The sequence below is a fragment of the Paramacrobiotus metropolitanus genome, unplaced genomic scaffold (genome assembly GCF_019649055.1).
Source record: "Paramacrobiotus metropolitanus isolate TYO unplaced genomic scaffold, Prichtersi_v1.0 Parri_scaffold0000067, whole genome shotgun sequence".
NCBI lineage: Eukaryota > Metazoa > Tardigrada > Eutardigrada > Parachela > Macrobiotidae > Paramacrobiotus > Paramacrobiotus metropolitanus.
In genome coordinates this window covers 186385-207873 of record NW_026570287.1, presented here as the reverse complement: position 1 = coordinate 207873, position 21489 = coordinate 186385, and the positions used below count along the sequence as shown (strand labels likewise).

Here is a 21489-nt window from a genome sequence, read left to right as displayed (position 1 = left end):
ACATTTGGCATTGATAAGAGTCGCCGTTGTCCAGCCGGCACCGGCATTGAGATATATAGGATGGACGCCTGTCTGATCAGCTGCATGCTCACTTGAAAGTGCTCACTGTGGATATGTCGACATGAATATCGGGGCTTGGCCTTTTCATCCTTTCCAATGAGGTGCACACTTTGTTTCCATTTTGTGTTTGGCTCAGAATAAACGCAGTTCTGCTGTTTATATCTGGAAACTAGATTATGTTTCTCAATCCGTGTCATTCATCTACAATCCCAGCCCGAGTTGCATTTTCCACTTGGAAATTTCGAATGACCGCTGGTGATACTCCGATTATACGAGTGGCATCGTTTCAGCAACTGCCTTACATTTTTAAAAATTTGATTGTTATATTGCAGCACCTACGGAGTGTTGCAAGCAAAGATCGTCCATTCGTCACCATATGTAAGGGTAATGGTTAACGTTGCCGTGTGAAAGAATATTTACATTGTACGTGAAATCGGATGCGGTAAGCCGTAAAGCCCCCGATGTGCCGCATTTGATGGTCATTATTTGCACATTAATATTATCCGATCTGGCACCGTTGCAGAAGCAATTTGCCCCGGTAGTACACAGCGAGGGAAATGCGGATTGACGTCCTTAAACACCTTAATAGTCGCAGCAGCGACACCATTTCCACCGCCAACGGAAATGCGCCGGATGGCTCGCTGCTGCCGTCGACCACCGCTGGGAAGGAAGCCCCGACCATGGCGCCTGCATCGTCGCCGGGACCGAAGACGAATTTGCTGCGGTTAATTCGGGACAAACTGCTAGGAGGTAAGGGAGTTGTATAGAATAAAACCTGCTTGTGCAATTGTTTTTCTCGCATTTGCATGAGATTATGGCAGTATATTACGAAATTCGCTTACAAAATTTCGAAAACTTGAGCTCTGTTTTGCGTTCACAGTTTATAAGTCACTGCTCGTACATTCTGCTATATCAAACATTTTTTGTATCAACGCTGTGTTAAAAATTGGCGGCGGCATAAACGTCCAGTCAATAATTAAACTTCGAATCATGGTAGAACCGGTTATCAGTCAAAGAAAGTTATAGATAAATAAATATATACATGCATGGTTTGTAATTATATTATTATGCAATATAAATATTACTGCTAAACGTTTAACAGATAGGGAACAGGTACAACAGTTAGTTTTATTCACACATTTAATCTGTATGTGTTAGCACCGCTCCAGCGCTCTGTCGTAAAATATCAGCAATGCAGAATTAATAAATATGTGATAATAAATATACAACTGGGAGTTTTATTCTCACGCAGCACTCTTGTATTCAAACCCTTGAAATTGGGAAGAGAGGTCTTTTCTGTAGTTCATTGAAGGACAGCCGAATTGACTCGTTTACAACGTGAAGTTAAAGGTGTGGAACGGTTTTTGTCCCGCGAACAAGGCAGATGTTCGCATACGCGTGACGGATAAACGCAAGGTGCAGCTACAAATCGGTCAAAAATGCCGCATTTATGGACAAAGAATAGCATAATGAAAACAGTAGGGAGTTTATTAGCTATGACAGGAAACGCCGAAATTTACACGAAAATGCCGCTTGACTTATTCGTCGATCTGCCGGCAACATCTATTCCATCTGTTGATCTAGTACTGAATATATGATGCGACAAAGTGAATCACGATGATGGCTGACGGAAATATTCAGTCTGATTATTACATTAAAGAGACGCACAAATACCATGCTACAGCCATATAGAGAAGCAATCATATTAAACTTAGAAGAGGCGAGAATTAGCCAAATTATAGTTCTCATTAAATCAAGTTAACTAACTGACCTATATAATGACATATTAGATGCGTGCTGATCTGGTATGTTCGTTTGCGTTCGATCCGTATAACCGTATGAGCTTTACTTCGCAAAATTCGACTGGAAAAATCATTATGTATTCGACTGAAAGTTTCGTGAAAACTGGAATCGAATACTTACTCTACGACAAACAGAACAGTATATAAGTTAAGTTTCTTAGGAATACACATTTTTTAAAGAATATATGTAATATCTGTACATGTATACCCTCGATTATTTCTGTACAGTTCTATATGAACTGCAAAGTGTATGACGCATCATACTCGTGCTTGTTTTATAAAAATAACATGAATTTGTAACCTTAAAGATTGTTTACTTTGGTTTGTGGGGTGGGACGCATGTGACTGCAACATCGGGAGTCGTCAAGAACTTTCGGTTGTCTTTTCTTGTGCCGTCCAGTTTCGGGGCTAGTTAATTGTCAGTGTTTACAACAACCCAGTCAGCTATGTAGCCTGCCATTTTACCATTTGGGATCTGTTTATGTTCTTTAGCGCAGTTTTCAGATCCGTAGAGATTGCATGGTAATTCGTCTGTACCAGAACCATATGCCAAATCGTAGCAATTGCGCCATTTTTGGAGCTTTAAGTGCCATCGGAATCACGTTTTGTCCATCTTAAATACTCGTATATAACAACGTAGAACATAAAAAGCGGCAATAGCGGTTCATTGGACGAAAGATGAAATATGAACCGCAACGATTTATCGATTTCGGTCGCTGCTTAATCACATTTTCCATGCTCAACTGGCAGTTAGCTGGTTTGGTTTCTTGTATGCTTGTATATCCTAATGAATAGTCCATATAAGATGTACAGATGCAAAACGGCTGGTCGGTCCACCGGCGTTCCGGTCCCACCACGGCACGCTTCAGTTGCCAGCTGGCATTCCCATATCGGAAGCACTGTTGCGCGCATATGGCCACGGGGGACTGTGAAAAGATCAGCCGGCAAACGATGTTGTCAAGGTCTCATATCTGGTCGAACCTTTGCGGGGCTCTCACTCTGCTGCATTGTGATTCAGCCGGTATAGCATTGCAACAACAAAATATGAGCAGAAACATACTTATCATACAGATGTTGCTCTTCTGAATTACTTTTTATTTGCTGTATTTACGTACAAAATATAGCATGCCCTGCTTTCTTTAAAGGTCAGTCACTCCTTTTACGGTACGTAGCTAAATGGCATCTGGTCAATCATTGTTTGCTGGCTTCCCGAAAAAAACTGATTCAAATGTTTTGTCTGCAGATTTAAATCGGATTTGACATAATACTGTGAAGTGTATATCTTTTCCAAACCGTACTTTAAAGCTCACATTATGAGGTTATTTAAACGTTACTGTTAGGTTTTTTGTGGCTGAAAATCTCGTTGTAATACTCGTAATTATTAGCATCATGGATATGGCGTGCGGAATGGGTTCGACATAAATCATTCGGTTGCACGCTGTTGCACTGCTCCCATCCTGCTGATCTGATCCCGATACTAATAGAGTAATAGACCAGAATTTGGAACGAGTATACACGGTGTTCCACATAACCCATTAATAATATTTTATGCTGGCGGTTTTTATGAGCTGGTATCAACAAGCTAAGTGGCTTTGACAATTCTAAATCCGTTATACGTTAATTTGGTTCTTTCAAGTGGGGGAAGTATGCTGAAGCGCGGCGCCTTGTGGTCCGTTGTGTAGTTGGTGGCGGATGTTGTAGTGAAGAGAGTGCTTGTGGGACCATCGAGTGATGCCGTGTACAGTACAGTATAAAGCGTATAGCCAATGCTGGCATGATGATGCTGCGGTTGCAACGAATAGATCCTCGTCTATCCAGTTTGTTTGGAGTATGTAGAACTTTCTCTTCAACTCCCACCGCATCTGTGTGCTGTAGCCGCGGAAAAATGTAATGGGTTATGATTGTTCACTTCGTTACCGGCTGGGAAACCGCAGCCGGATATTTCATAATGTACACAGTTATGTTATAAACGCTGTCCTTGTGTGGTGTGTAGTTGTACTGTGTACCCCACTGAAATTATTGTCTTGCTTAGCGTAATATACTTGAGAATTCGATAAACGGGTGATTGTCGACTGCTACACTTCGAGTGCGGTTATTGAAAAGGTTTTCCTGGCGGGATATCATTAATAAGGTAAGACTACATATATACGTGTAGTGTGGCTGGTACACATGTACATCCTATTGCGGCGTATTAAATCGGTAAAACGCATATTTAGGAATTTTTGGTTACTGCTGAGTGAACTATACAGCGAATTCTAGTTAACGTTAAAAAACCTCATGTAACTTTTTTCTATAAAAGTTTCTACCTTGGCAAAGGCCAACGTCGCAAGTACGGTACGTCGTCATACGAAAATTTTTTATTTGTAAATAATTATTTGATAATTTCTACTTCCCTTTGTCAATATCTCAGTAAATGGGCGCATACGTACATATCATTCAAAAGCCGAACAAGTTAGCGCCAGTACGTGAAGTTGTTCGCAATCGCGTATTAGTTTTAACTTAATTTTACGCTATAAAGCTGTAACATCCCAACGAAACAGATACGATTTGCTTTACGATATTGCATTTCAAAGTCGGAATTTACGCGTGCATATTTGATAGACTATTGATGATGGGCTATTTTATGCCACATTAGAGGTCTATTCTGAAGATTGCAAACCTGTTGCAAACTTGCAATGACATGCACATACGAATGGTGAGATTCATTTTTTATTTCGGTGAAACGTTTTCCGGTATACTTTACCAAGTTTTCGTTTGAATTCATGTGAATGAAAAACTCGTCCCATTTCGCAGAAAACGGTCTATGTGATATTATTTATTAGTTATCTTCTGGCAAACTGTTTATTATCAAAATATGAATAACCTGACTCTGTCAGATGCTGCTCGTAAAAACTGCATTGCTTTTTTCGTATTTATAATTAATTAAGTAATTTGTTGCTGATGTTTTTGTGATGCGTCTGTTCTTGCGCGCCGCTAATGGCGCCCTGGGTAATAAATTATTCCACCACGATTTTAATTATTGGTGTGAATTACCAACTGAAAGTACTTATATAACGGTGGTTTCATTTTTTTACAATTGCAACACAGTTGTAACTTGTACAAACGTGATACGAGTAAGTACTTCTGCTACTACAGGTTCTTCTACTACCGGTACCTATCTCTGTCTATACTACGTGAGCATAACTCGATAGCTTTGAACTTCATGTTCAGCGCTTCTATGGAAGTACTGCATTGTACTTTTCTACATATTTAATTTCCCTTAATTTTATTCATATCCATTGTAGTTCCACTGAACTGATAATCAACAAAGGTTGATGAATTTTTACAGTATCTGCAGTACAAATACAGTTTACATGATTTAACGATTCGTTTGCTTATTGGACACCTTTCACATAAATAACCGTGTCGAAATTTTTGGCAGTTTATGGCATGCCAAAAATTCTTATTAAAGCTGCAGAACTAATTAAGATGGGTTGCAGCGTCGCTAAAGCCGTAATTTCTAATTTACTTATTCATTAAGAAAGTCTAAAGCGATGTTCATATGACAGAAAGGACCAGGCGAAAGATGATTTACGCAGAGCGTGATGCCAATAGCTTACCCGCAACGTTTAATTTGTTGTCCTTGCGTGTTTGGTGCATCCGTTACGCTTATACATATTACTAACTTTATAATATCTGTGAGTATTATGGCTTTTTGATAAATAATAATGAAATATACATATCGGTAGGTTTGTTACATAGAAATTTAACAGATGGGAGAAGCCACCCCAATCAATAAAAAGAAATGACTTCGAATTCAGAACTTGGATTCTCCTGTTGCTCTCTAAGAATGCGTACTCGTACAGAGTAAAGTGCGGTGCATGCCACAAGACTACACTCAACGCTGAAATTATTAATAATTTCAGCTTCTAAAAAACTTCTGCGAGCTTTTCCACCGCACTTTTTAATGCTTCTGATAGTGTAAACATTTGTTATATTACCGCATAGCTTTGAAAAAGATCCTGATCGAAAGCGTTTTGTTATCAATTATCACCTGCTATTAACCCAGCTAACGTAGTACATCGATGTACGACCATAACAACGCAGTATATACGCACTCCGTAATTAACGTAGTAATCGAGCTGCTGTACGAGTACCGGCACTTTTCGCTAACATTAAAATCTATCTTATGTCTGTTGACCAAGGCATATTTTAATCCTCATTAATTTTTTTAAAGTCTGACGGTCTCGAAGACAGATAGAATCGACTAATGAGTTTATGACGTTCTGCGCGCTGGCTGTGCGGCTGTTGGCTAATTCACTTTGGCGCATGCAAAATGGATCCATTGCGCGTGCCCATCCGGTGCTGGTTGTTCCGCTCATAAACTGGAGGAAAAAAATGAATAGTCAATTATTTTGTCTTATATTTGCTCAGTATGTTGTGTAAGCCCAATAGATTCTCCCAAACGGAGAGAAACATGTTGCAAAAAGCGGAACTTATTTTGAACTGACTTTCGAAAGTTCTCCGCGTCCAGCTGTTTCGCATGAATAGTGTTCACTCAGAAAAAACTGCGCTGTGTAAAATGATCTCTGAAAAGTATCGGAATATCATGAATACTTGAACAACATGTGTTGCGCCTGCTTTCTGTATTTGACATCTATTATCTGTATGCATCCATGAACGTTCTTGCATTATTTTCTTTTAACACGAATATTAGCTCAGTGATTGTGTTACTGTCGGAGAATTTCTTTATGACCGGAAACATCGTACAGAATGTTTATGGTGATGGGAGCGGCTGTGTGCCGAGAGTCCAGCGCACCGCATATTTGTTTGCGTAGACAAATGTGTGTTTTGCAAGAGCTGTGATTACTGAAAAGCCGTTTGTTTTCACCTGTGAATGCGTGGAATATTTAACTAGGCAGTTGTATGATTAATGAAACGTGTGCGCTTTAAGAGTCCAGAAGATCGTGGATCGATATGGGTTTGCAAAGGTACAGTTTGTTTCCTATTATAATTTTCGCTATCACGGAAGATATTATTCATGTAGAACTTCACTATGCGAAAACTATATCTTTATTGCTCTTTTACGTCAAAAACACTTTTAAATAGTCACACCCGATTTTAAAACATTTGGTTGCGGTATTTACCGGTAGTTACATCAAAATGCTTCACCCGGAATCTTCCTCCATTTCTTTATTTCTCGGTCGGGTTTTTCTAATTACATTGCTTAGGCTTCGATAATTTACTCCCAAAATTGCCCCCTTTCCAATTAAATGGAACACAATGTTTTAATTAACATAAACGATTTAGCAAAATGGCAATTGAATTTCTTCTAGTAAATTCGGAAAGCTGCAAAGTGAATCGTTTTCTGATCTATGCACTCGTCATACACGCCATTCAGTGGTCTGTTATTAATGCCAAATTACGTCGCTACAGAACTTGCAGGTGCAAATGCGTGTAAGTGCACTTTGCACACTCCAGAAATCGCAAATGAATGACAGGTTGCTGACCTGATTTCCTCTAATACAAAATCTTCCACAACGTCTTATCGATTACTTTCGCCAGTTTTAAGCAGATTTAAATTCTAAAATACACAAACAGCGGGTCAGCGTCATTCTTCCCGCCATTAAGAGAGTGTGAAGGGGGAAGATGTTGGTCAGAATTGTCGAGTGGCCATTCCCGGCCCGGCCTTAGCCATTTCCCCCAGAATTGAATTCGTTAAAACTCTCCCGTTCCCGCCCGGCTCCGTCACAAGTGACCGCTTGCTCGCTAACCAGGACCGGAAACGATAGCGCCTGCACTGGTGTCAGTTTTGATGATGATGAAAGTGGAATGGGGTTGTATTTGTGTATGTTGATCCCAGTGTGCATCCCTGTATGTATATATATTGGGGCCGAATACGGCTGGCATATACACAACACAGACACACGAATGAGGTGATCGATTTGACCCTGTCGTATGGAAATTCGCTATACATAGGATAGCGTACATTCCCAATATAAGAAAACCAACCCAGACTGTGGCGCATAAATGTCTGATCCAAAACCAACTCCCATCCACAACTATCCCATGGCAAAATTTACACAGGCCCCCATAAAAGTCTCCGGGCAACGGCATAGCCGTCTGTGCTATAAGAAAAGCCCAATATTGATGGGATTACATATGATCATTTGATCCTTATTTCCTTATTCGCCAAGTGTGTATTTCGCCGGTCAGCTGTCGTTTGGGCTAATATTCATCGGCGTTTCCTTCTGCCCGATTTAATTATCTTATCGTTCAAGAGCAGTAAACCTAATTTTTTGGAGATTATTTATGAGAATGTAATCCTGATTGCCCGGCAATTGCCCAGATAATGATAGGCCCTATCATAATTTCCCGTCATTAAAAGTCAAAGCTTGACGACCACTGCAACGTAATATGAGTCAGATTTGTCAAGTTTTCTGTGCCAGCCAAGAGCTGACTGCCGAGTACGAAGTGTTAGTGCTGCCGGCTGCGGATCAGTGTGGTATTTATGATCAAGAAAAAAACCGGAAGTGTGTGGAGAATGAAGGTAAAAGTCATCCACTGAAAAGTAGTATTAAGAGAATCAAATCAAGAGAATACACTTTTGTGGCAAATTAAACGATTTCGACCCGACGATTGCGTTCGTTAGCATGTGCACTATATACATCCTATAGAAACGGTGTAACAGGAGCAATATCGCTGCGTGATTTATCGATCATTGTGCTGTGCTACCTTTTGTTCCTGTTAGTCAATATTGCTGTGTGTGAACTGTGCAGGTCACACACAACAGTTTGCGTTACTGCATATGCCTGCTGTTGTGGTTTTGCCGTAGAAAACTCAGTGTTGGCAATTTTAATCAATTCTAACGCAGTTTGCGAAATTAACTTAATAGTACCAACTGTTCAAAGGATGTACGTTACATTTCTAAAAATAAGCCCAGGTTCAAAAAACGTGTCTACTAGCACGAACATCTTGGAAATCTTCTTTGTTTGTACGTACTCTGAAATGTCTACGGAGAACGATAACTGTTACGTCGAGTGTCGCTTGTCTTAAAGCTCATCGCTGGCGCGGTGCTATGGTACAGCGATCTGGTTCAGGTAAATTTGTTTAAAAATCACTTTAGCCCGGATTGTCATTGGGACATAGTCAAATATTGAACGCTATTTACCCGGCTTATCTGGTAATACACATTCTTGTAAGCAGCTCCCACTATACACTGCCGTGTGGCATTCGCTGTATGCCTTCTCAAAGTCAATAGTGTTATTTCTGACATCGGACGATTTATGCGCTCATAATTCCGTGTCGTAGCCACGGAACGTTAACAGTCCGAACCGATATGTATTTTTAAATACGGTCTATTTTTACTGGTTTATGTTTTTTGAACAGTCCCGGACAATTCAACTTCGCACGTCGCCATCGGTTCCGCATCGATCTCCAGTCGTAGTACAGTGAGCAGTCGGCATGTGGAGACCGTAATCAGCCGCGATACATCCTGTCCACCTAACGGGATTTCCCAAGTGCACAAATACAATTATGGGACAAAATCCTCCACATTGCCCAACCGTTCATCTGCTCGCCGGCACACGGCTCACGTTACCGTCGACCAAATACAGCAAGCTGCTGCAGCCGGGATTAATCAAAACGGTGCACTGCAGCACAAATCCATTCTGAAATCACCTGTTAAGCTCATACCTCCCGGTCGGATTGAAGTGATTAAGGAAGAAGTGGAAATCGAAGTTGCCGCTAATTCATGCACGAGTCGCCGGACCAGTATGCATCGATCGGTCGAGGTGAGCCGCTGTACTACAAATGCCCATTGGTATCGCATTAGATTGTATTTATTCGCTTTGAACTGCATTCTGCATCCCTCTAAATCAGAGCAAGCAGTAGCCGCAGGGTCGATCAAGGCATGTTTGTCCAAAATACAAAACGTGTTAAGATCGGTGTTGTTGACGAAGGATTCTAGGTGGAAAAACAACCCTGTGGCTTTTGGGGTTAGAAATCTAAATGCATTCAAATAACTACTTATTTTCATAGTCAGTAATTGAGACTTGCACGCTAAACCGCATTTGCTATGCATGATGCGTGTTCATTGCATTCACGTAGTGTTTACTTAAGAAAACATTACCTACTCTACATTTTGTTTATTTTGTACATCGGTCAGTTTTGTCCTAAATTGCTCTGTAGCGGCAGCGAAAAACTACCCTTTAAATCCGGCAGCACGTATGCAAATATACACAACACACTGATTCTTGGAGTCGATATTCCGTTCTGCTATGTTTTCTAATCCAACAGATTTGTGATGGACGAATTTTATGACAGAAATGTGACTGAGCTTTCTGAGTTAAAAAATAAGCGGTTTTTATATGCACTGGAGAATTTAACTGAAAACTGTACAACTTATGCAAAAAGTATGGGAACTGTGCCGTTATAATGTTATATTTTTGACTTGAAATTTGTAAGTATATGAGTGAGTACACCACACGAAATTTGCAAATGTGTATATATGCTAAAATACAAGTGCCAATGCTGACGCAGAATTGCTATTCGGTATACAAATGTAAAACTGTTGCGTTCATTATTGCACATTCTAAAAAAAATCGATCACGATCGCACTAAATTGTTTAGCATGTGTGAACAGGCACAGTAGGTAGTTTTCGCCCGAAACACTTTAACTTCATCCTGTTTCCCAGCCGAAATTGCCTGTCATGAATTGTTCGCAGCAATAGATGCCGCACACAAGTTATGTCGTGTGTAACAACTTATAATTCATTGAGAAAGTGTGAGTGAGTGTCACCACACAGTTTTCACAGCTTGAAGCACATACAAACAGAAAGAAAAAAAATCGATTTATGTAAATTGACATATCCTAGCCCCTTGAACAAAGAGTGTGCGGCAAAATGTAGTATAAGAACATATTGTTTGAGGGCGATTTTTCGTGGCGTGCGGCGATTGTACAGGGGCAGCAGGCTAATGGTTTATGCGGCTTGTGATCTGTCATACGTGATGATAAAACTAAATGAGTCTTTATTCATCGCCATTCGTTTATGGCGTAATCAAAGTGTTTTTCTCTCGTACCAGACTCGATTAGCTTCTTGGCACCGGGACAGATCCCGGGCCTTGCCAAATTGATGGTGTGTCATGCCGGGAACATGATCATGCTAGACGTCAAACATGTATCCAAAATTGTTCCAAGCTGAAAGGAAACACAACAGCGTATGCCGTCTATGTGTCGGCATTATTTTGGTTCTAGATTGATCAATTGCTCCTACGCGCTTGTTACATCCAATTTTAGAACTCGTATTTTAACAAATTCTTTTACGTTCATAAATTTTTAAATGTATTGTATTTTAGTGCAGTTTCGTTTTTTTGCAGTAGGTACATGTGACACACTTGTGGTTTAACTGGAAAGTGTGCAGTCGTCAGGAAATAAATTCCAAAAACTTCCCTAAAAACTCTTTGCCGTTCTCCCTGATAGCGGCTGCTTGGTTGCTTATGCCGACCTGTTGGTGCGGGATAAGTTTTCCAGTTTTTCTCATCGGCGGTTTTCTGTGCAATGTTGTATACGCACGCACACTTGTAGAAATCCGATAAACGATCATTCGTAGAATTACGGCGGAAACAAACATTAAATGCAGTGACAATGGTTTTATGTTTGGACTGTAAACTGTAGAACCGTCCTGGCACTGACGATGATGCACCTGTATGTTGTTAGGTCAACGAACAGTTTTGGTCCAGTGAGGTCGCTAGATTTTGGGATGCGAAACCGTTTTTTTATCGATTCGTTGCTAGTGTTAATTCTTAAATTATAGATACGTGTTTTATGCAATGCACTGGTGGTATACTGCATAATTCTTGAATGCACTCCGCCATATTAACAAGTCAGTAATACTACATTAATACTGATACTTAACTACTATATTAAAATTGATAGTAAGACTATATTAATATTGATACTTTACTGAATTTCAGTATTTTTGCAATCAAAAAATGGGTTTCAGTTAATAGTTTGGGTAATACATCGAATATGTTTGTACAATTGTGTGTGTGCGATGTACATGCTAAATTTCTGTTTCGCTGCAGTTCAGGCAGAAGCTTCGTGAATCAGTTTTTCTTAATTTTTTTCACCTTTGAGATATAGTACTTGAGGCGTGTGATCTCGTGATGCAATCGCCGCAAGATGATCCGTTGATGCGCCTGACGTCTTCGCATGCTCGCGGGCGACCGTGCGGAAACGATGCTAATGAAACGTTCTTTGTATAATTTTCTGGCATATTCTGTTTTTGTTCATGGATAAATGCATGCTGTTAGTGATTTATTATTTTCTCCACTATAATCAGTTATTTCAGCTGCCTAATCAGCATTATTTGATTTTGAAAAATGTTGTCTGTGGCCTCCTTGAGCGCGTCAAGTGGGCGACGGGCTCCCCGTTTAATATAATTAGCAGATCTTTGTACTTACCATACTGTACTTTATCTCGTGCTGTACATAGAACACCCAATAATTATTAAACATAGTACAACGTATGTAGTACTATGTACATAGATACAGTGTGAATTTGTTTTAGCATTCGAGTGACACAGGGATAAAATTTATTCTTGTCACATTTCTTACATCTCATTGTTTAATTGTGACAAATGCAATACTAGAGCACCGATCCCATATATAAACTGTTACGAGTATTGAGTGGTCAGTTCCGGAACTGTTAGGTTTATCTTAACCCTAACCTAAGATAAACCTAACAGTTCCGGATAGTGTTTGCCTTTCGAAAGCCCTGTAACCAAATAATTTTAATTTTAAAACTGCAAACCAGATAATCAGTACAGACATTACAGATTTTCAACTTATGTAGCACCATGCTCAAATACAGGAGCTTGAGAAGCCATCTCCCTGCTATATAGACCAATGTCGAATTTTCGCATCAACAAAATATACGTATTACTGAATCTGCTCATATGTGTTGCAAAGGAATAATTGTTTCTTAATAACTGTAAGAGATACTATACAGTAGTTGTTTAACTTAATGAACCACTGGCAGTTAGTTTTTGTTGATTATACGCATGACTTTACCGGTACCACAGCCTTGCGAATAAATTCTGAGTGACCCCAGAGTGGGCAATTCACAAGTGTTGCGTAAAACCTGCATCGCGTAAATTGAATTGAACTTGCTGTTGTAGGGACCACAAATCCCCGCCCCGGTGCCGCCTGCCAAGCTTTCGCTCACCCCCGCCCCGTATGCTAGCAACGGCCACGCCCCGCTCTCCCAGCCCGCTCCCGTCTCCCAGCTGTCAAGTGGTCCACCACCGCGACCGGACTTGCCGGTCTATACTGAGCCCGTCATCGTGCCCACCACTGTTGTTGGCAAAGTGGGTCAGCTTAAGCACATGCACAATGCCACTAATGTTTCATACCACCGATCCTCCCCATTGATCCTCACTATTCTATTGCGCTCAATTTAAGTAAAATGCAGTTTCAGCACTTTAGCTAATTAAACAAATTAAGATGTCTCCCCGCGGGCCCATTGCATGACAGTCGGTGTAAAAGCATGCTGCACTATGGATTGTCCAGCATCCCGATTGATATAGTTGGCCGCAATCCCAAATAGATGAACAAGTGGCAGATAGCTAAAGAAATTTCATGTTAATCTACGCACAACGATGTGGATCGATTGATTTGCCTTTTACAGCCTCGCATGGATTACTTAGAGTCCCTGGGGTCACGTTTGCCGTTCAATGATGATGATCCGGGCGTAATGTCCGAAGTGGATACCACAACAACCACCGCTTTCCACCGCGGTGGCAGGGCCCGGGCTAGCTTGCCGGCATTTAAGACGCCCTCCAAAACATTGGAAAAACCGCTCGGTATGTCCGTTGTCAACGAAGAAAACAAAATTGATACCTTTAGTTTTACTACAGGTAGTTTTACCAAAACATTTCTTTTCGTTTTTTTTAAAACAAGTTGGCTCTTGGCTCGAAAAAAATGTATCAACCTTTGGCTCGAAAAAAATGTATGCATATAAATTTACAAACACTACGTGTAAATCAAGTTCAAACCGTTCGAGACGACGTTTTGGATGCGTGAACTATTGTATTACACCCGGACAATGATCAGAAAGATGTAGAGGCTAGACACGTGCAGGAACATGCACCATACAGGTGCGCTACGAAATAGATTTCGATTTAGCTGTTTAGTCATCATAATACAATTTTTTTGCGCGTTTATATGGCAGCTATGCGATATTCTTCATTCTGAATGTATGTATACCGGTACAATAATATTATAAGGTATGTTTTGCTGCGTCTAGCGGTAAATTTCGATACGATAGAAATCATTATCAGAAGTGACATAAGCGGCGCTAAAAGTATTTATTTGCCGTATTCTGATTTAATTACATTTGTATCAGACGGCAGCATATGTACGCTCAAGTTAAAATATGTGATCAGTACTCGTGCATTATGTTTGATTAGGTTTAATTAGTAACAGTCAGAATATGCTTGATCTGCAGAATATACTTGATTCTGTTACAACAAATGTGTAGGAAATAGAATTATTTGGCTGCAAACTGTACAACACCTGACAGGAAATGCCAGTACGCCAGTTTTGCTTAATTCGCCGCGTTTTAAAGTGCACAAAGACAGTAAATAAATTTTTATGCATCATCATTCATCAGGATTGTGATAGTTCTGCACACCAACGGCGACATATTCTGCAAATACGGTAAAAGCTATAATGTTCGTAAAATGCGCCTTTGTTTGCGCTGAGGCAAAAGTAAATTGATATTGACGCTACACGACATTTTCTGGTTTCATCAAAGTAAAGCGGATTTTTTTCCTACTTAATTTCCATCTTCCCTAAATCCGCCGGGCTTCCTACATAAGTACATCCGGGTGTATTAATATTGATTAGAAGTGCATGAAAGAGTCAAGTTGTACATGTATATATGTTGTGTGGAGCGAGTGCATGTGAGCGCGGGAAAGGGAAGCGGCGGATGTAGCAGTCAGTCGGTTTCCGGTGGCCGTCGAGTAATCTACATAAATCAGCTGGTACATTTGCCCCAATCGCGCAACACATGCACTCGCGCGCTCTCCCGATCAAGTCATCTGGATATCTCCAACTAGTTTGGTGCCGTTGATGGCCGTTGATGTTGGCAACGATCTATTTAAGAATGTAAACTTGATGGCGACAGTTTCACAGTGTGCGCGCTTTTTCTCCCGTAGGTGTCGTCTTCTTGCAGTATCGCGACGAGACCAAACGCACGGTCTTACCCAATGAAGTCACCACACTTGATACCGTACGCACCGCCGTTATGATGTTGTTTTTTTCCCCTGTTTTGCATATCGTTGTGCCATGTGCCAATTATGTTGTTGTTGTTTATGTTGATCACAGGTCAAAGCCTTATTCGTACGTGCTTTCCCCCGCTTGTTGACTATGCAATTTTTGGATTGTTCCGATAAGCGGAAGATTTACATATTGGATCAGCGCAAGGATATGTTCTATGAGCTGGAGGATTTACGGTAATTATTGTGGATGCGAGAAAGTGCAATTGAGAAGCCAGTCATTTGGCTGTTAGGTCTTTTCATTATCTGTTGCCGGTCAGAGGCAATCGAGTGAAAAATTCTACAACTTCAAGTCGTTTGTGTACGCCTAATGAGGCGTTTGCCCATGCTGCCATGCATCCATAATTACATGCTTGTAAATTTTCTTTCCATTGGCCTTCTTTTTAGACAGTTGTAGATGGCTTATGTTTACTATCATTGCTACCCAGGAAAATATGGGAAATAGTTTTTGGCGGCTTAATTTGACGTTTGCCGACAAATGAATCAATTTTCTTACGCCAAACTTTTTAGAATGATCGAACATTTACAGTACTTTAATTTTCATTTGAAAAATCAGAGTGGTCGTCGGTCCATTTTTACGAATCTGCAGCAAAGAGTAAACCATAGAAAAATTATAATTTTTGACTTTTTGCAATGCATACGTAAAAAAAGGAAGCTTGCCGTAACCTTAAAATACGCAATCGAAATACGCAATCGAAATACGCAATCGTAAATATACAGAGTACTTAATCCGTCTGAACAATAGAACAGCAACCACTGAAGCACAGAACTAGTAGGTAGCTACACGCCCATTTCTTATAAACTGAAAGATTGCACGCTTATTAATCTGTAAATTTTGATTTGATAAGCAGAAATTATTTCTGAATTTCTCCTCAATCAGTCGTCGGATAATTGACCTATACCGGGAACATTGGCTTGCAGAGCGAAAGTTCAGTTCGTCAGCTTTTAGAGTTCTCTGAATCTGGTTACTGATTAGTATTAATAGGTACATTTAGGATTTTAACGTTAATTCCGGGGATACACCCTTTTGAGACTAAACAACGATAATTTATAATTGTATAACATTAGTTTTTAATTTTGTAAAAATGTGTACTGTAGTTGCGGTATCGCTGTATTAACGGTTTCTTCGTATTCTTTGAATGATTGCGTGATTGTCCACATCCTAACGAACAAATTACAGACCGTATTTTCATCCATCCCCAGATTATTACACAGACGTTTAGTTTGCGTTCCGCTCGAAATCTATTTTGACTTTGCCACTTACTGCTGTTAGATTGCGCAACAACCCGATATCAATTCAACTTGACTCGTACTCGAGATCGCTTGAAAATGTATCGAAACGCGGCTGTACGTGGCGAGAGTGGGAAAAATGTATTGATTGCTGAAGACTGCATAAACAATTATCAGTAGCCTGTGTATATCATACAATCATATTTGTAGTGATATCCGCGATCGGTCAGTTTTGAAAATATTCGAATCCGATCAGATCGCTCAAGCATCCTCATCTGCTGCGTCATCAGTGTACGGCCCATCCCACGGCCCACTTTCCCATCTGAATAGCGACGAGATGCACTATTACTCTGAGCCGGAATTTGAGCCTCTTCCTGAATCACTGCGTTACTCGGGCCTGCACTCAAAGAGTCCTCGTGTCTACCCGCCGATGAAAGGGTAGCTGTTATATACAATTGCTACACACGTTCACTGTGCTATCATCCACAGTTCTAAAGGTCACTGTCATTTAGCACCATGTCCCACTCGTATCCCTCATCATCCAACAATCCCATCCCACCGCCGCCCTATTCATCACCGCCCAATGTGCCTCCGAAGCCGCAGCGGAGTAGTTTTGGTTATGCGAGTACGTCATCGTCGACGTCGTTACCGTCGTTGCCGCAACCATCACAATTCCAATGGTCATTCTATTCAAATTTTGCAGCATCGCTGTACGATGAGCCCATCTATGCTAATACTAATACCATGGAGAAACGTCCTCCGAGTCGATCGGGCACCGCGACGCCCATTGTTGATGAGGAGGCACGCTATCGAGTGGACGCCATGGAGCGTCATTTGGCTAATTTAACCGGCCTAGTACAACAGGCGCTATCCGGGAGCACGGCGCCCGCGATTCCGCCGCGCGGCATCCGCCCGGACTATTCCAATATTATTATTCCACCCAAAAGAAATAGCGTGCAAAAAGGTACGTAAGTTGCTGCTGCGACCTGACAGTTTCTTATATTATCTAGAAGTAAGAAATTGTTAATAGTTAATATATCGTTCGTTTACTGTTATAGCTCAGGGTAAATGCACCGGTGCTCTATACATATAGACGTCGTACATATGAATCGGCTTTCTTATTGTAAACTGGCCGTAATTGATTGTGGAAACCGAGTGGGAGGAAAATGAAAACGATCTCGTGTTGTGCCGTCTTTAGTACTGTATTTACAATTTGTTGGATAGTGGATCAGTTTTCATAACAGCTAAAATTAACCCTATACAGAATGGAGCTGCAATTACGACCATAAGTTTTAATTAGTTATTTCGGTACGAGTAGACAGACATATTGTGTGCCCGATATGGTAGCTCTTGATAAAATTTTGTCTGCAACCAGTATCTTTGCTTCTGTTTTTTCTAATGTGATGATGTAAACATATCTGTAAGTCCAAGCTTTGTTGTGAAGCTAATCCTGTTGCACATTAAATACTGGCACTCTACGGTACATAACGTTAACGCCAAATTTCCACGTTGAGTCAGATGCGTATTATTTGTTTTACGTCTGGTGTTGTCAATTTGTTTAACAAATTTTTCTGCTATTAATCCTATAGATCAAAAATCGATCACTCCTCCCGTTCACGCCACGCTTAACGGGATAAGCAAACTGACAAAGCATGCCAGCGATTTACCTAACAATCAGTCTCAGCCGGCAGAAAATGGTAACTTTTCTTGTGCGTGTCTAACAAACCGTTGCCTCTATTGAGCGATACACATACATGCCACACAAGCGGGCTTATTGTCCACACACAAATCAGCTATACAACCGCAAAAATTAATCTGCCTCGTGGTAGGGATTTTCCTGCGTTATCCCGACCCGATGCTGATGGAGTATTTGGAGGCCGTACAGCATAAAGTACGGGACATGCGCGCCGACACCCACGCCCTGCGGCGTCAACAGCAATCGCAGGCACTATCCATGCGTGAAATTATCAAGGAGAATTTCGAGCGATTAAAAACTCAGTTCAACTTAGTAGCACTTCCGGCCAATGCGGCGACAACGTCAGCCGCCGGCACACAGCAGCGCGCCCGTACCGCTAACGAAGCACTCATCTTCCAGCAGGATCGAGCCCGATTACATCGCGATCTCACTAATCTGGAGAACAGCATTGACACTGTCAGATCGGCGGCCGTCGATCAGGCCGGAACACTGGCGCCGTCGAAGCCGGTTAGCCTGCGCGATGTGGAGCGCTGCACCACCGAGCTCAACGAGCTGTCCAATAATATTGCCGATCTACGCTGTGAGTGGCCGTTTGATCGGATTATCGCTGATTTCAGATTCCTTCTTTTCCCGGACAACGTTGCTGCGGGTTGTTCGTCGTAGTGTGGTGTGTTAATTAGTAAACAATGTTTTCAGTGAAATTCCCAGTACTGCAGGAGAAGATCAAGACCGTTATGACCGCCGATATGGAAATGGTCATTCGCGATGAAATGTAGGTCACGGCTTACTAAAACTGGATCAATCAAAATCATACCACAGATATTCATATTTGCCGTATATTTTGTAATAAAAGGTTTGTCAAAGAGGAGCCGGAGAAACTGGAGGAAATGGCTAAACGCTGCCAGAAATTGACCGGAACTCTGCTGAGCCTGAACAAGTACTGAATGTGTAGTTCGATAACTTCGATTGTATAACAACACATTCCTGCTTTTCCATATATCCCTAAACGTGCAATTTGATAACAGTTATATCAAAAAAGCATATAGCACTTTTTTCTTATACGTTGTGCCAATGTGCCTCGACTCGATTCTTTATTATTGATGGTTCATTTTATATTAATTTTCTTCGTCATTAATTATTGTTTTTAGTCTTAATTTGCTGTTAATTTATGACTGTAACGTTGAACGGTGTACAGTACGTATGGTAAACTTTTGCTTATATTTTAAATAAAAATTTCGTTGACTTGGTTGATTGCTGTCTTGTTTTCAGGTTGGCGTGTGTCCAGGATAGCGCTACTTCTCCCAAGGAAGAGGAAGTCCTCGTTGATCTGCCACCGGAATCGACTCCCACATCGAGCGAGCCAGCCGCCCCCGCCCCACCCACCCGGCGTGAATCGCTGACCACCACCACCGACAAATCCAAACCCGGCGTGGACCAATCCAACGACGATCTCCTGGCCACGCCCAACACCCGCCGTCACCGCCTGGACAAGAAAGCCCAGGATATGCTGGACGACCTGTTGTCCGAGCTGGAAGTCTTCACGGACGTGTCTTCCCGCGAGCCCACTCCGGACCGCGACGCCACCATCAAGCGCTCCCCGAAAGCCACCGCCAAGATCCCTCGACCGACACCGGCTTCCTGGACCTGAACGCCAGTCTCTCGCCACCCAGCATCACCCCCTCCAACTCGTCGCAGAGCACCGCCACCACGCTCTCTTCCATGACGGAGACCTCCTCCAACTTCTCCGGCTCCGACAGCGGCACGACCATCTCCAAGCTGCAGGTGGGCGTCGGCGATCGGAAGACCACCATCTCGCCGGTGCCCTTCTCCAACCGGTCCGCCGCCAGTTCCGGCATGTCGACGCCGGCCCGCAAGGGCTCCGATGCCGACCGCAGTCTATCGGCGTGGTTGAATAACGTCAATCTCCCGGCGCCGCCACCGCGTTCCAGCAGTAAATCTCCGCTCATCTCCCCGATGACAAAAACCAGTGGATTTTTCACGCTGCCCAGTAATTACGGCCGCTCGACGTCGACCATGTCGGAACCGGGAGATTTTCAGAGTTATGCCAGTCTATCGTACAACGAGTACACCAACCTCGGACGGGAGTTGCGTGCCTCTAACATTAAGGATCAGCGTTTGACCCCGCAGCAGCAGGACAAGATTGCCAGTTATTACACGTCCAAACTGCGCAAGGGATCCGATCCGGGCAACACGCTCCGCTCTCCGATCGATGATATTGCTAGTGATATTCTGGCCTTTGAGGCCAGTAAGGGCAATTATGCCCGCTCGGAATCCCGCGAACGCCGGGTGCCGCCGGCGTTACCGCCCAAACCCGGTCAGGAGGATCCCGGTGTGGCGCCGCCGCTGCCGCCCCGTAATCGGCAGGAAATTCTGGAGGAGCGCCATCAGGAGCTGCTGAAGAAGCAACGACAACTGCAGGTGGGTTATGAACTGGCTACCGGTGAACTGTTGGTGAGAATGCCCAATGGCAAGTGGGCCAAGGATACGGTACTGTAACGGATGTCCGAACTGAGAAGGAAGTTATAAGCAGTGTGTTCTTTGTTATAAGCAGTGTTTTCTTTGTGTTCGCTAATTCTTCAGCCATGTTCTGTCTTATTGCGCTTTTATATGTCTGGCATGTCTTTAATTTTCCTCGCTAATCTAGCCTTTATAATTGTGTCTTGCTTCGTGTCGCTGGATTTTCTTTCATTGCTTTTATTTTGCGTTTTACGTCGATTTTGTGCGGTGATTGATTTTTTTTACTGACTATTTGCTGGCTAATAATTTTCCGGTCTTTCTAACTTAACCTTTATAACGGTTGCTTCAGCCTGTTTTTCTCATCCTATTTTTCACTGCTCATTTTATAAGGCACTGTTCCGAAAAGCTAAAAATTACGTAATACGCTACCAGTAGAAATACAATCAATAAAACAGATTTCTGTATTATAGGAACAATACGCACGATTACAGCAGCTGCAACGTGATCAAAAATTGCGTCCATCTTCCCCTGTAAACAAACCATCCACCACCCCCCAGAGCGGATCCCTTACTGACCTTAAACGTCAACATATGTCCAAGATGAACGAACTGTACGCGGTGCCCACATCAGTGGCCAGACCGTTTCGTCACCCAATGACAATGTCCAATGGTTCTACCGGAGAGCCAGCGCAACAGATTTGCGAAACAGATATTCTTTAAAAAGTGCCAAATCAAAATTTTCCTGTTTAAGGAACGACATTACTAACAATATTTAAAAAGCTTATTATGCATTTTACACTTTGCTGCACAGGTTTGCACGACATTGTGAGAAATCTAAACTGAACTACAATTTTGTGATTGATCATGTTCTTAATGAACAAGCAGAATTAAAATCATAACGATTT

The 21489-nt window shown here is 41.9% G+C and overlaps 1 protein-coding gene across 1 annotated transcript; it reads left to right on the top strand.

Annotated features, from left to right (window-relative positions):
* Positions 1-602: 602 nt before the first annotated feature.
* Positions 603-21489, top strand: LOC129594254 (coiled-coil domain-containing protein AGAP005037-like). The gene is given in 16 exon segments (XM_055490876.1): positions 603-810; positions 9231-9634; positions 13022-13210; positions 13531-13705; positions 15062-15135; positions 15231-15358; positions 16622-16849; positions 16924-17036; positions 17115-17375; positions 18001-18108; positions 18241-18687; positions 18804-18879; positions 18961-19044; positions 19377-19720; positions 19723-20546; positions 21056-21489. Coding segments are annotated over 16 exon segments (3897 nt in total). The 5' UTR covers positions 603-617; the 3' UTR covers positions 21305-21489.